General features: G+C 42.9%; 1 protein-coding gene and 2 long non-coding RNA genes across 3 annotated transcripts in view; 2 read left to right on the top strand and 1 right to left on the bottom strand.

Moving 5' to 3' along the window:
* LOC118212398 overlaps window positions 1-12,615 on the top strand; it is a 190,871-nt gene that overhangs the window by 38,939 nt on the left and 139,317 nt on the right. The window lies entirely within an intron of this gene.
* The window catches only part of LOC118212397, a 51,587-nt gene that overhangs the window by 16,897 nt on the left and 22,075 nt on the right, over window positions 1-12,615 (bottom strand). The window lies entirely within an intron of this gene.
* Window positions 8,836-11,121, top strand: LOC118212393 (tigger transposable element-derived protein 4-like). Its single transcript, XM_035390214.1, has one exon. The coding sequence runs from the start codon at window positions 9,108-9,110 to the stop codon at window positions 11,058-11,060; it is 1,953 nt and encodes a 650-aa protein (XP_035246105.1). The 5' UTR covers window positions 8,836-9,107; the 3' UTR covers window positions 11,061-11,121.

Genomic DNA, 12,615 nt, shown 5'->3' with positions numbered 1-12,615 from the left:
GTACACTGACACTGGGTGCTCGGAGCTACAATGAACAATGTAAAGTACATTTTCATTGCTCAATGATCACAGAAGCCTCTCCGATATTTAAGGTGTACTTTGTTTTATTTCTGTGTGGGTACGTGTGTGCATGCGTGCTTGTGTGTGTGTATGCGTGAGAGAGAGAAATTTTTGTGTGTGTGTGTTTTCATGTGTCTTCATATGTTCCAGTGTGTAACATCATGAACCAATTGGGGATTCTTATGGCCCTGAAATCAAAGTGGAAAAATAGGTGAGCGACTATTCTAAAAATCTTTGCCAACATGTGCTTCCTATGATTTGAAGGATCTTGAAGACATTAAACATAAACCATATGAAACGCTTTTGCACTGAAATGTGTGAGAAATCCACTCTGTGGGTTGCTGCAGTAAATAGTAGGGATTAAATCTGGCAGTTTAGCATGGCAGCTAAACAGTACAATTAGCCGCAATCATTTTTCTTTGAATTTGGCAGTATTACTAGACAATAGCGACTTCTAATAAACAAGTCTGCCATTGGTCCTATGCAGTGAGTGGTCTAAGCCCGAATGCAAGCTATTATTATCCTACATTATAGGCCACTTTTATAAGTCACCCCCAATAGCCTTGGATCATTGTGTGCAGTTGCAGTTGGTAGCACAATGACCTAACACAAATTGTGTGTGTAGTATTATGTCGTCTAAAAGCACGAATTGGACAAATATGGATACTGTGCTTCACCGAGGCGGTGAAAAACACGTCACTTCTTCAACAGACATGCATCCCTTTACCAGGAGCATCTAGTAAACAGCGAATACCTCAGTGTCTCAATTAGCTCATTTCCTACTGCATGCTGTATTCGTATTTAAACATTCACCGATCGCCCAGTCGCCTGATCCCAGTCATACTTTTCTAATCAGAATCCGTCCCGACCCCATCACCTTTGTTTTGGGATCTGACAGATGGTATCCTTTTCTTGTTAATGCACGATCGAGCGTACAGCCACTCCCACTCTGTTTTTTTTACCTCATCACTGTGCTGAGAAAGGTCAGTTAGAAAAAGTCATTTGATAATTAAAGTGAAATAGAAAGTTCCTTGATTTATAAATTTTTTTTTTTTTTTATTAGCTAAAAATACAGAACTGTCGTGTGGCGGTATGGGCAGTTGTCATTTTTTTATTTAAAGAAAGGAGAGACTCTTTATTTAAGTTAGTGAAGCCACTGGCTTAACCATTAAGTTTACAATTAGTACTGTCACTCAGAAACTTGCCGTTCTGGAAACGTTCAGGTCTGGCAGTTAGACCATTCCAAACTTGGTAATGTGGCATGTTTAGAATATGAGGATAAGACTACTTTAGGGGCTGTGTATTTTTGCTGTTTGTATGACCAAACTACATCTGTACTGATTTTAGGCAAACTCCCGCTTGGTTATCTGTATTACTTTGGAATTTCTTCGCAAATCTGATGGCTTTAGGATCTGCGAGTCACATAATATTTAAGAATACTAAGAATGATTTTTATTAATATAGCAATCAAATTCCTTTAGAATATGGGAATTGTGCTGCGTTAGAATCTCAGAGTCAGGCGGCATTAAAACCTCTTCAGAATCCTAGTATTTCGTTGTTTTATTATATGGGAATGAGATTGCTTGAGAGTGTGGGAGCTGTAACTGCATTAGAATCTGAGGGTCGGACTTGTAAAATCAGAGTCAGACGGCTTTAGAATCACGACTGTTGGCCTCAGTAGACCCGTCTTCATTTTGAATCATTGACACTTTCAGTCACTGGAGGGGCAGTGCCGCACCGATGGAACGCTGTCGAACACTGCGAAGGACTAAACACACATATGATTAAACAAACCCGTGTACAAGGGCAATACACAAGGCGTGCAATCAGAGCGCGGCATTCACCTAAAGATCAGAAACAAGAGGAGACTACAGAAGAGTTATAGGGTACGGGTAGCAAGCAGTGAGCCTGCCTAACACTCTCCCCGATGGCACTTCCCCAAGAGCTGCCATCTTAATACAAAGCCAGCTGCAGAGGAGGGAAGAAAGTGCCTTGAAGAACAATGGGGTAGAGTGCTATTGCAACATTTATTAAAACCCCCGTCCCAAAAAAAAAAATAAATAAATAAATATATTATATTTAATATATATAATAATATATATAATAATATGACATGATGTACAGATTTATTTTGTGTGTTTATTCTGTTCCTTTGTTCTGGAGCTTCTTTGTACTCAGCGATTCAGCGCATCCTGCCTGTACGTTCACATGGCCCCTCGTACAGGACAGGCGCTCGTCTGTGCCCAGCAGAGCCGGCCTTCCCGGCTCCACTCTGCCTGACAAACGCGGCCCTATAAGCTATCGATTCATTTGCATTTTCACATAATGAAAACAAAAAATCTTGATGGAAATTGCACAGAAGTGCAGGATACACAAGAACTAATAAAAAGGGGGGGGGGGGGGGGCGGGTCTGTGGGAGCGGGGATGTGCTCACACGGTGGGTGAAATGCACTTGAAGCGAGAGCCGTGCCAGGTTGCCTTGCTGTCCGCTAATTGAATGCATAATGTATTCTATTGTGCGTTGTTTCCTCTATGTTCATTAAAGCTGAGACCACGCCCCCTCCCCCCCCCCCCCCCCCCCATGGCCATACAGGGCTTTTTTGATGTGAAGATGGTATGACAGGCTTGGCTTGGCCCATCCCAGCCGGAGCAGCTGATGGCAGAGAGCTGGCCCCGCTATAAAAGGCGTGATAGCGGGCTTGTTCCGTGGCGCTGTCCCCCTGTCAGGTTCCCACCCGCCTGGACTCCAGCGCCACTGCCGTCTCCCCCCGTCCCCCCCCGAGCTTCCCCCTAATGAGAGCGCGGGGACAATGCTGCCATTGTTGCCTCTGTTTGGAACCATGTCCAAAGAACAATCGCTGTTTACCCAGGCCGTTGTTCAAGCCAAACTCTGCCGTTGATTACTTCTAGGGCTCCCGATTAACTCTGCTCCCCGCACCAGCACAAAGGGGCTATTGAGACAGCCACTAGGCATCCTCCTCTGCCCCCATGTCCCCAAGTCTCCCTCCCTCCCACCCTCTCTCTTTCTTTCTCTCACATTCTCTCTCTTTCTTTCTCATTCTATCACTCCTGTCTCTCATTTTCTCCCTCGCGTCCTCTCTCACATGCACACACACACACATACACACACACAGACCCAGATGCATGCACACACACACACACACTCTCTTTAACTGTAACAGGCTCATCACCTCCCCCCCACCCTGATCCTCTACACAGCCAAGCTATGTTCCAAGTCCAAGTATAGAAAGGTCCACACTGCGCTGCATGGTGGGAAAATGTAATGAAAGGGGAGCGGGAGAGAAGGTAGTGAGCATCTTTGAACAAATGGCAGAAATGATAAAAAAACAATCCCTTTCCCTCTCTCTCTCTCTCTGTAGCCTTGATGACTGAGAACAGCGCTAATTTCTCAATAACAGCCTTTTCTCACGTGGCACGTGCCCGCTTGTTCACACGATGGCAAACAAATAAATGAACCATAAAGCATCTCGATCTCTTCTGAGATCAGTCGAAGGAAACCCCAGCCCGGGTTGTGCGGCGCGGCGGGCTCTTTGGAGCATTTGCATTTGAGCGTGCCGATGGTTTCCCACCGTAATGCCTGCACGTTATTTCCCCCGCCCGGTAAATGCTCTGAGTGATATGCAGAACAGCGCGGTGAATATGCATAATTTTATGAGCCGTGGATCATTTTTCCGGGATACGCGACGGCGTATTTCGATAGGGCACAGGCATACATCAACGCTGGAGTGAGTGACGAATGTGCGGTCCGCGAACACACACCTCCCACTAAAATACAGCGCACTATATTACAGCCCGGGCACAAAGGAATACACATAAAACTAATTACTGTTCACCGAGAAACATATTTCAAGTACATGACACCGAGAAAGCACCGGCTAATATGCACAATATTTATTCATAATACATGATGGAACCGTGGACCAATGCATTGCTGTGTTACACACACTGAGATGGTCATTCATATTTTAAAATGACTCCACTATAGCTCTGAAAAAGGACACTTACGATAATACTAATCAAACAGATGGTTCAAGAGACAACTTAAGAGACACCTTAACAGGTTCTTTCTCAAAGAGGAACAGTTTGTTTTCCAGATGGTTAAGCATCCCTTAACTGTACATTTGCCTCGAAGCTGTAGTACAAGAAAGAGAGTCTGAATATATCAGAATCTTCCAAATAAATCCTTGAAGATCCCCTTTAGTTTTTGGCAGTTTTACGTTGACAAACATGTTAAAAGCCGTCCACGTGTTTTAAGGTCATAGGCATCGTGTTAATGTTTAACAGGTTAATTTTACTTTATGTATGGAGCCTTCATGTTGCTAGTCTAAGAAACTAGAGAAAAAGCCCTGAAAAACAGAGACTAACATGAGAAAATTGGTGAACACGCTAGTGTGTTAAAACAAAAGGGAGATAAGATTTGAATGCCTTTTCTTGTCATAATGAAGACCACCCAGGGATATTTTTGGTGTCTTTTTTTTTTTTGTTATGGACCATCAGTGGCTTCGCTTATAGCTATCTCATACTTTACAGCTTCCAAAGCCATACACAAAATAAGCAGAAACATTTGTACTAACTATGACCTTCTCCTGCCATGCAGATGTGGTCTAGCTAATACAGAGCATTTTTGCTGATGATCACACGTGCAAATGATGTTGAATGTGGAAACGTTTTACATGTTGATATGCAGGGATCATGAGACCTGAGATAATGGCCACATGTTTGGGAGGAGTTCAAGTTTTCGATTCAGTTATATCGATGTGGTTACATGTATTAACAGCAACATGTTCTGTTGACAGTAAAAACAAAATGAGGTTTGACGAAACCAAAGAATCCTAAAAAAAAACAAAACAAATGTTACAAGATAATCTTACCTAACATAAACAGCTAATTACACACTCCCTTTTTTTGTGTGTATCAAAATATTAAGAGCTTAAATATTTTATTTCAGCTCCTCCCTCCTAGCACTTCAGATCCACCGTTCTATCCACGTGTATGCTGTACTCTGTGTATGCCTTTATTTTAAATACAGCACATATTAGATCTGGTGAGCCGTGGTAATGACACATAGCCCTGCTCTGCCCATGCACTCAGGAACCCTCTCTAGTAATAATTAGCAGGACAGTTTAAGGATACATGGGGATCAAAGAGGAGCTTATATATTGGAATGGGTGTCAGCAAGTAGAAAGCACTGAATCATAGCAAATTGGACAAAAAGAGGAATGCTGGCTATTTAAAAGAGGGAGAAAATCACACCATTTCCAGTTTATCGTTTCCCTGGGGCAGCATGTCACAAGGAACTGTATCTTTTGTATTTTTTTCCACTGTTATGTTATACGCAGATGTAACATTTGATAAAAAATTTATTGCATTTGTTACATGCAAACAAAATGGTGGCCATCACTGGACATGTGGGCGAACGTGGCAAGGTTTAAAATAATTTAGACATTGCCAATAGACGTTGCCCAGTACAAGAGATGCAAATTCTCTGAACTACAATCAAATGCAGCACCTTGACACAAACTCTGACATCATTTTCACAAGCGCACCCATCCCTGGGCGGGAGATCGACTCCATGTGTCTCGAGAGCCGAGATGGCACTTCGAATTTGTAAAGAAAATAACAACGTTGGCCTTGTTTTGAGGGACAGTTGCAGAGACATTATGATGGTTTTCCTATTGTAATGGAGTGCTGTACTTATCTAGGGCAGTAAGAGGCTGAAGGCTTGTTGACTGTATTTGATGGGTAAGAAGCCACAGCCTGCTAGATGTGTAAAATGGTTAATTTTTCTATTCTACTGTAGAATGGCTGTGTATGTGTACCCACTGTATATGACAATGTGAAGTGTTCAAAAATCACACTGCTGTCATTTTAAAATTGAGAGTACAAGGTTAAATATAGAATTGGACATACAGAGAAGTCAGGTGCCCCTGCAGACCAATTTCAATACATTTCATACGCACACAATATAAAATGGGAAACTAAATATGTTCACAATGAGTAGATGAATATTTTGATATGTTTTTTAAATGATTCTGTGCGTGTTTGTGTGTGTGTATGCAATAATTAATCTATCCATATATAATAAAATTGCAAAATGCTTAAATGGCAGTTGACAGACCACAAACATCAGGCACAAATCTCATTTCATCTATGAACGTTTATGTAAAGAAATCATATGAGTGAAATTTCAGCATCTATATTGAACTCAAATCACATAATAAAAAGGTCTTTCTGTTAAGAGCACACCAAAATGTAATCATTTATGTGATTTTATTTGTATGTACTTATATATATATATATATATATATATATATGTGTGTGTGTGTGTGTATGTAGGCACATACAAATAAAATATGTAGGCCTATATGTATATACATTTATTTTTTATCTATGAGTGGAAGCAAGCTTTCCTGAGGGAGCCACATAACCACATAATACATTTCGGCTCTAAATCCTTTATGAAAATCAGTAGTCTAATCCCTGATATTGTGTAGCATGCAAATGAGAATTGGAATCCCCCACCCCTCCCCCACTCCACCATAGCAGAGGCAACCAATTATCAGACACTGGCATACAGTTCATATACTCGTCATGCCCCCTCCCCCACCCCACATCTTTGCCCCCCATCCCAGTTGTACTGCATGCTACAAGCCGAACCTCAGATCAGGGAGAGCGCCACTGATAGCTCTCTGGAAATTAACCTCCCATCGGATGGTGTTAAAAAAAGAAAAAAGAACTACAAATACAAAGTGCATTAGAGACGTCGGTAAGGAAAAACCCTCCTTCAGAACCCACTCGATGCATGCGGATTTCCAGAAACTCAAACAGAGACCTTACGTGGTGTCTGTGTTAAATAATCTTCGCCCTAACGTGGTCAGAACCCCCCCCCCCCCCCCCAACACACACAAAACCCCCACCTCTATTTCCCTAGAAATATTAACAACCCCCCCCCCCCCCCCCAGCCTTTCATTTCTGCTTATTAACTGCCATAGACAAATGAGACAGAGAGGGGTTCTTCAGAAATCTCAGTCCTACCCAGGCTCATAATTAAAGTCATAAAAAAAAAAAAATGTAATCCTTGTTGGAATGCAAATCGCCATTAAGACGTTTCCTTGTGGCTCAACTCTCATTGGACTTAGCAGCGAGGTGGTTTATCCCCGTAACCCGGTTTTGCCGAAAAAAACACCGCAGCCCCTGCCGTCCTGGCTTCCGCACCCTCTGGTCAGAGACCGGCCCGTTGCAAACGAGCCCTCGCTGCACGCCAATATTCAGATAAGGCGCAGCGGATTAATTCATCATTAAGGCCCCGCCAGACTGGTCTCTGTCTGTTCCCCCTGCAGCCGGGGCATTAGACATGCAGGAATGTTAATGTTATTGAGCGTCATTGTGAGTGTCTGTCTGCGTCTGCGTCTGTGACCGCGGACTCCTCTTCCCGGGGCCCGCCATATTGTGTCTGAGGAGTGGGCCCGCTGCATTGTGCCTGGCTGGGGCAGCGTTGTTTTAAAAGCGCAGCGCCATCTCATCCGCCACCTCACACAAATCACTGATCTTTATGCAAATGCACACGGCTCTCAAAAGAGCATTGTTTTGTGCACGACCCATACACACACACACTCACACGTGCACACACACACACACACACGTAGACACACTCTGAAATGCACTCAGTACCCACACATGTTAATGTGAAGATTTATAAATCAGAAGTCTAAATTCTATCCCCAAAGACTAAAAATCACTTTAACTGAAATATAGTCTCTGTCTCCTCCAGGCTGCCTTTCACTTCATTTCATATGTGCTCCTGCATAGCGAGACTATTTGAAAGACGTGAGTCAGATGGCATATACTAATATTATATAAATCAATGCTCTGTAAATGGGTTAAGCTGTAAAGTAAGAAAATGTATGTTACTCAAGGAAATACTTGAGTATGTTGGATGCAGTTTGTATAGGGTAAAACATTTAAAATGTAAATGTTGATTTTTAAAGATAAGCAAACATTAATACAATTTTCGCTGTGCATATTTGCGTTATGGATAGTAATATTTGAGCAAAAAGAAAAAAGAGGTAACAGTTTCAGAGGTAACAGTCTAATTTGGCCTCTTAGCAAAAACCACACCTGAGAAATGAGCAGCCATTAAAAGGCACAGAGAAGAACATCACATTTTGACAGGGGTGAAGTGTTCTGCAGCTTCTTATGAGGCGTTAGTTTCATTAGCCTCATTATGGACATGTCATTTATATTTTCAGCAGTGCTGGACAAAACCATAACAGCTTTGCTTTTTCTGTGCCCGTAAACGTGATATGAATTTTCAGTAAGCTGTCAAAAACAGTTTAAAAAAGAAAAGCGCAACACTGTTTTCAGAAAAGGGAAAAAATGACACGTCGCTAATAGAATACAAATAGAAGATGGTCAGTACAGCGCAATGAATTTGCAATTCGTATTACAAATTCATCGCACATATTCATATTACAGCTGGGCTGAGCACTGTCTTAGGTGAATCCATCTTGGCTCAGAGGGAGGAGGGAGATTAAAGTGAGTTGCTTTTCAAATACAGTGGATAGAGGGAAAATGTAAATATGACAGAAGGAAAAAAGTGCCATATTTCTAACGGTAATTTGCTTTGTCAAGAATTCTCAAAGCGCAATTTTAAGCATAAAGTCTGAGTGCGATGGCCCGGTCGAGGTAAATACCAAGCCTGTGCTCCCTCTTGTCAGTCACAATTTGCATGTATTTGCATAAGTTTATTATGCGCTTGGCCTTTGTTCCCGGGATGTGAATCACTGTACAGTCATGACGCTCCAGCAATCCACACTATGCACCAACAGACTGCAGCGCGGCGTCGGCTACCAGGATATTCTGCTAAAACAAAGCTGTGAGATTACGCAAAAAGTTAGCTACTGTTTTCACTAAGATTTCTAATAAATGAAGAACCAGAAAAGGGGATATGCTTCCGATAGACGTGGGCAGTTCTTCAAAAATCGGCAGAAGCAGCCATCCCTGAAGCACCGTTAGATAAGTAATGCATGTGCTGTTCCATTTACGTAAGTAAAATACATACAGTAGAATCCACTTATTTGCATAATGGATTATCGCATAATTTGGGTATCTGCATAGAATTGCCAAATACCAAACCGTTTCCCATTCATTCCATTATAAAGAGATTACATATTTGCATAAACCATTATCCCATATTTTGGATAGTTGCATCGAATTATATCCAATTACACTGCATAATGGTCTTGAAGTATACGTTAAAAATCATCAGATGTGGTATAAATAAACTGACAATTGCCTCTATAAAGACACAAACCGCTAAAATTTATGAGGGTAGGTGGAGTGTCACCTACAGTCGTTGGCACTCTCTGTCTACTCTCTCATTCCTTCTGAGTTCATGCACGAGTATACAACATCCGTTATTAGACATGTCATTTGTCAGGCCACAGAGGAAGAGGAACGACTTGACCTTGGCTGACAAAGTCAAGGTCATACAGATGCTCAACGGTGTTTTTAAGATATCACAGACTGAAGTTGCGAAGAAGTTCAGGTGCTCCCAGTCGCAGGTCTGCAGAGCCAACAAGAACAAGGCGGCCATCCTCCAGCAATGGGAGGCGAACGCCAACCCGAACCGCAAGAGAAAGCGAGAGGGCAAGGATGTTGAAGTTGAGGACGCTCTTCTCCGATGGTTTGTGAATGCCAGAGCGAAGTCCGTGCCTTTGTCTGGTCCCATGCTGATGGAAACGGCCAAAGCCTTAGCGGAAAGCCTTGGCGACCCGGACTTCAAACCAACCGAAGGCTGGCTGAGCAGGTGGAAGGAGAGAAACAACATTGTGTTCCGGAGAGTGCAAAAAAAAGACACTGACACCCAGTCTGACGAGGACTGGGTAAGAGACGTGCTACCATCCATCCTGCAGGAGTACGAGCCTGACTGCATCTACAACTGCAGTGAGACCAGCCTCTTGTACAGTGCAATACCAAACAGGACTTTAACACTGAAGACAGAGAAAGTCACCAGTGGCAAGAACTCCATGGACAGGATAACCATCTTGTTCGCCTGCAATATGTCCGGGACTGACAAGTTGATACCCTTGGTTATCGGACATAGCAAAAACCAAAGGTGCTTCCATGGCCGCAAAGTCCCACTACCTTGGTACGCCAACAAGCAGGCCTGGATGACCGCAGAGATCTTTGCTGAGTGGGTTAAGAAGACTGACTATGAGATGGGGTGGAAGCACAAGAAGATCATCCTGCTGTTGGACAACTGTACGGCCCATCCCAGTGACATTCAGCTCTCAAATATTCGACTGGTGTTCCTCCCTGCGAACATGACTTCCTTCATCCAGCCAATTGACCGGGGCATTATTCGCAACTTCAAGGCACTGTATAGATCCCGAATGTTGAAGAGAATTCTCCAAGCAGTAGACAACAATGCCGACATTGACTCCGCAGCTGACCTGGAGAAGCAAATAACCATCCTGGATGCGCTGTACATGGTGAGAGAAGCATGGAAGAACGTGTCACAGGAAACGATCCGGAACTGCTTTCGAAAGGGTGGCTTCAGTGCTGCGGTCGGCACGGACAGCGCTAGTGAGAATGTAGCGGAAACCAGCGCTGTTGTTGTACCACCAGAGGGAATTGCTGCTGACAAGTTTGAATGGTTTGTGGACATAGACGCTGGTCTGGAGTCCACCAGAGATCACGCCGATGAAAAGATCTGCCAGGAAGTGAGAGCAGCAGAGGACGATAGTTCTGCCGAGGCCGAGTTGGATGACCAGGACACTGACCCCGCTCACCCAGTGCCATGTGCAGCACAGCTGCAGGCAGCTTTCGATGTCATTCGGGACTGGATGCAGGTCCACGACTTTGCCGACTACAGCAACTTCATGGCCATTGAAGGAAGGGTCCAGAGTTTTTGCATGCATGCTAAGAAGCAGATGGCCATCGCTGACTTCAAGCCCGTCATCAAGTTGGAAGATTAAATCTTACATGGCCATTTTCATGTCTACTAATGTGTTTATTATGAATAAAGTTATTGTTTATTATGAATAACATTGTTTGTGTATTGTTTATATTGTATTGTTTTTACTGTATTACAGGTTACAGTATATGCATTTGTGTGTGTATTGTTTGTCATGTCCTCGCTTCTTGTGCCCCCTCTCTGCACCGTTGTCCAGTACGACTGTTCTAAGCTCCTCCGTCTGATTGACTCCGCTGGATAATCATTTAAAATTAGCTGACAAATGTGTTATGCAGTTAGCAGAATGATGTTCTTTAACCATATTATTAATGGACTTTCTCTCCCAAAACCCTGGTCATGTTATAAAAATGCATGAACACCTACATGATTCTCTAGTAATGTTTATAGGAGGCACATAATTGCACTATGTAATTTACAGAAGAAATAGACACAAGCCATTCGGGACCATTTGGTCTTGATGCAGTCTGTCCAGTAGTTAGAAATTACTGTCAATATGGGAAACAACTCCAACTCAAGTGGAATGAATTGCCTTGGATCTGTTTTTTCAAGCATTGCTGTTTTGAATATTCTGTCTACTTCCTATGAGAAAGATAAGCTCTAGGAGACATAAAACCAGACAATATATTCTTACAGTGCAGTAGCTGTTAACATGTTACCACTAGTCAAATAGAAGCATCAGTCTTGTGGAATTGAGGGTTTTAAAAGACTACAATACACACTGTGCAAAACAATAGGTTTAACACTGCAACATGGAAGCATATTATTGTCTATTACATTCTAGTTATGAATTGGGAAATGTGGCTTATCAGGACTGATATATACTGCTTGACAATTAAAGAGAAAAAAAAAAAACACAGAATGCAAACTAAACAGAACAGAGCCGTGCAATACACACAAAATCTGGCTCAATGCCCAGTCGCTAAACACGCCCAGATGTTGTCCAAGGATGCGGCAGACATCGTTGGTCGAGCAATTTTAGCATCATCGGCAGCGAGCGCCAAAATAAGACGCCAAGTCTTTTGTTTCCCAAGAAACGTCCTATTTCTGTCACACCGCATCTACATCTGAGAGACGGCACAGGATTCTGCTTGCTGCTCGGGGTCCAATCTCTGACTCAACTGACCCTGCGCAATATTCACAGAGAGGTTTCGGAATGGTACAAAATGGTTGCAATTGTACAAGCGCTCCAAAAAATGAGATTCTAGCTACAGATATCCTATATGTACTGTATGAGGTCCGGATACAGGTTCTGTATTCATTAGCAAAAAGTCAACATATAGTCAGACTGTACATGGTTAAATCCATCCATCCATTATCTAACCCGTGGATCCTGGTCAGGGTCACAGGGGATGCTGGAGCATTTCCCAGCGTGCTTTTGGCCAGGGGCAGGAATACACCCTGGACAGATCAGCAGTCCATTGCTGATAATAGAAACCCTTTCATTCAATTGCAGTTAGTAAGACTGTGCACAAAAAAGTCACATTAGGAATCTGGGTGAAAGGGACCATGCATTTCTAGCCGCCTCTCAATTATCTTTAGATCCCCAATTCAACTAC

This window comes from Anguilla anguilla, chromosome 14 (genome assembly GCF_013347855.1).
Source record: "Anguilla anguilla isolate fAngAng1 chromosome 14, fAngAng1.pri, whole genome shotgun sequence".
Classification (NCBI taxonomy): Eukaryota; Metazoa; Chordata; class Actinopteri; order Anguilliformes; family Anguillidae; genus Anguilla; species Anguilla anguilla.
This window is presented reverse-complemented; position numbering and strand designations above follow the sequence as displayed.

Coding starts and splice junctions, on each gene's coding strand:
- LOC118212393 (XM_035390214.1), top strand. CDS start 9,108: ATGTGCTGTTCCATTTACGTAAGTAAAATACATACAGTAGAATCCACT.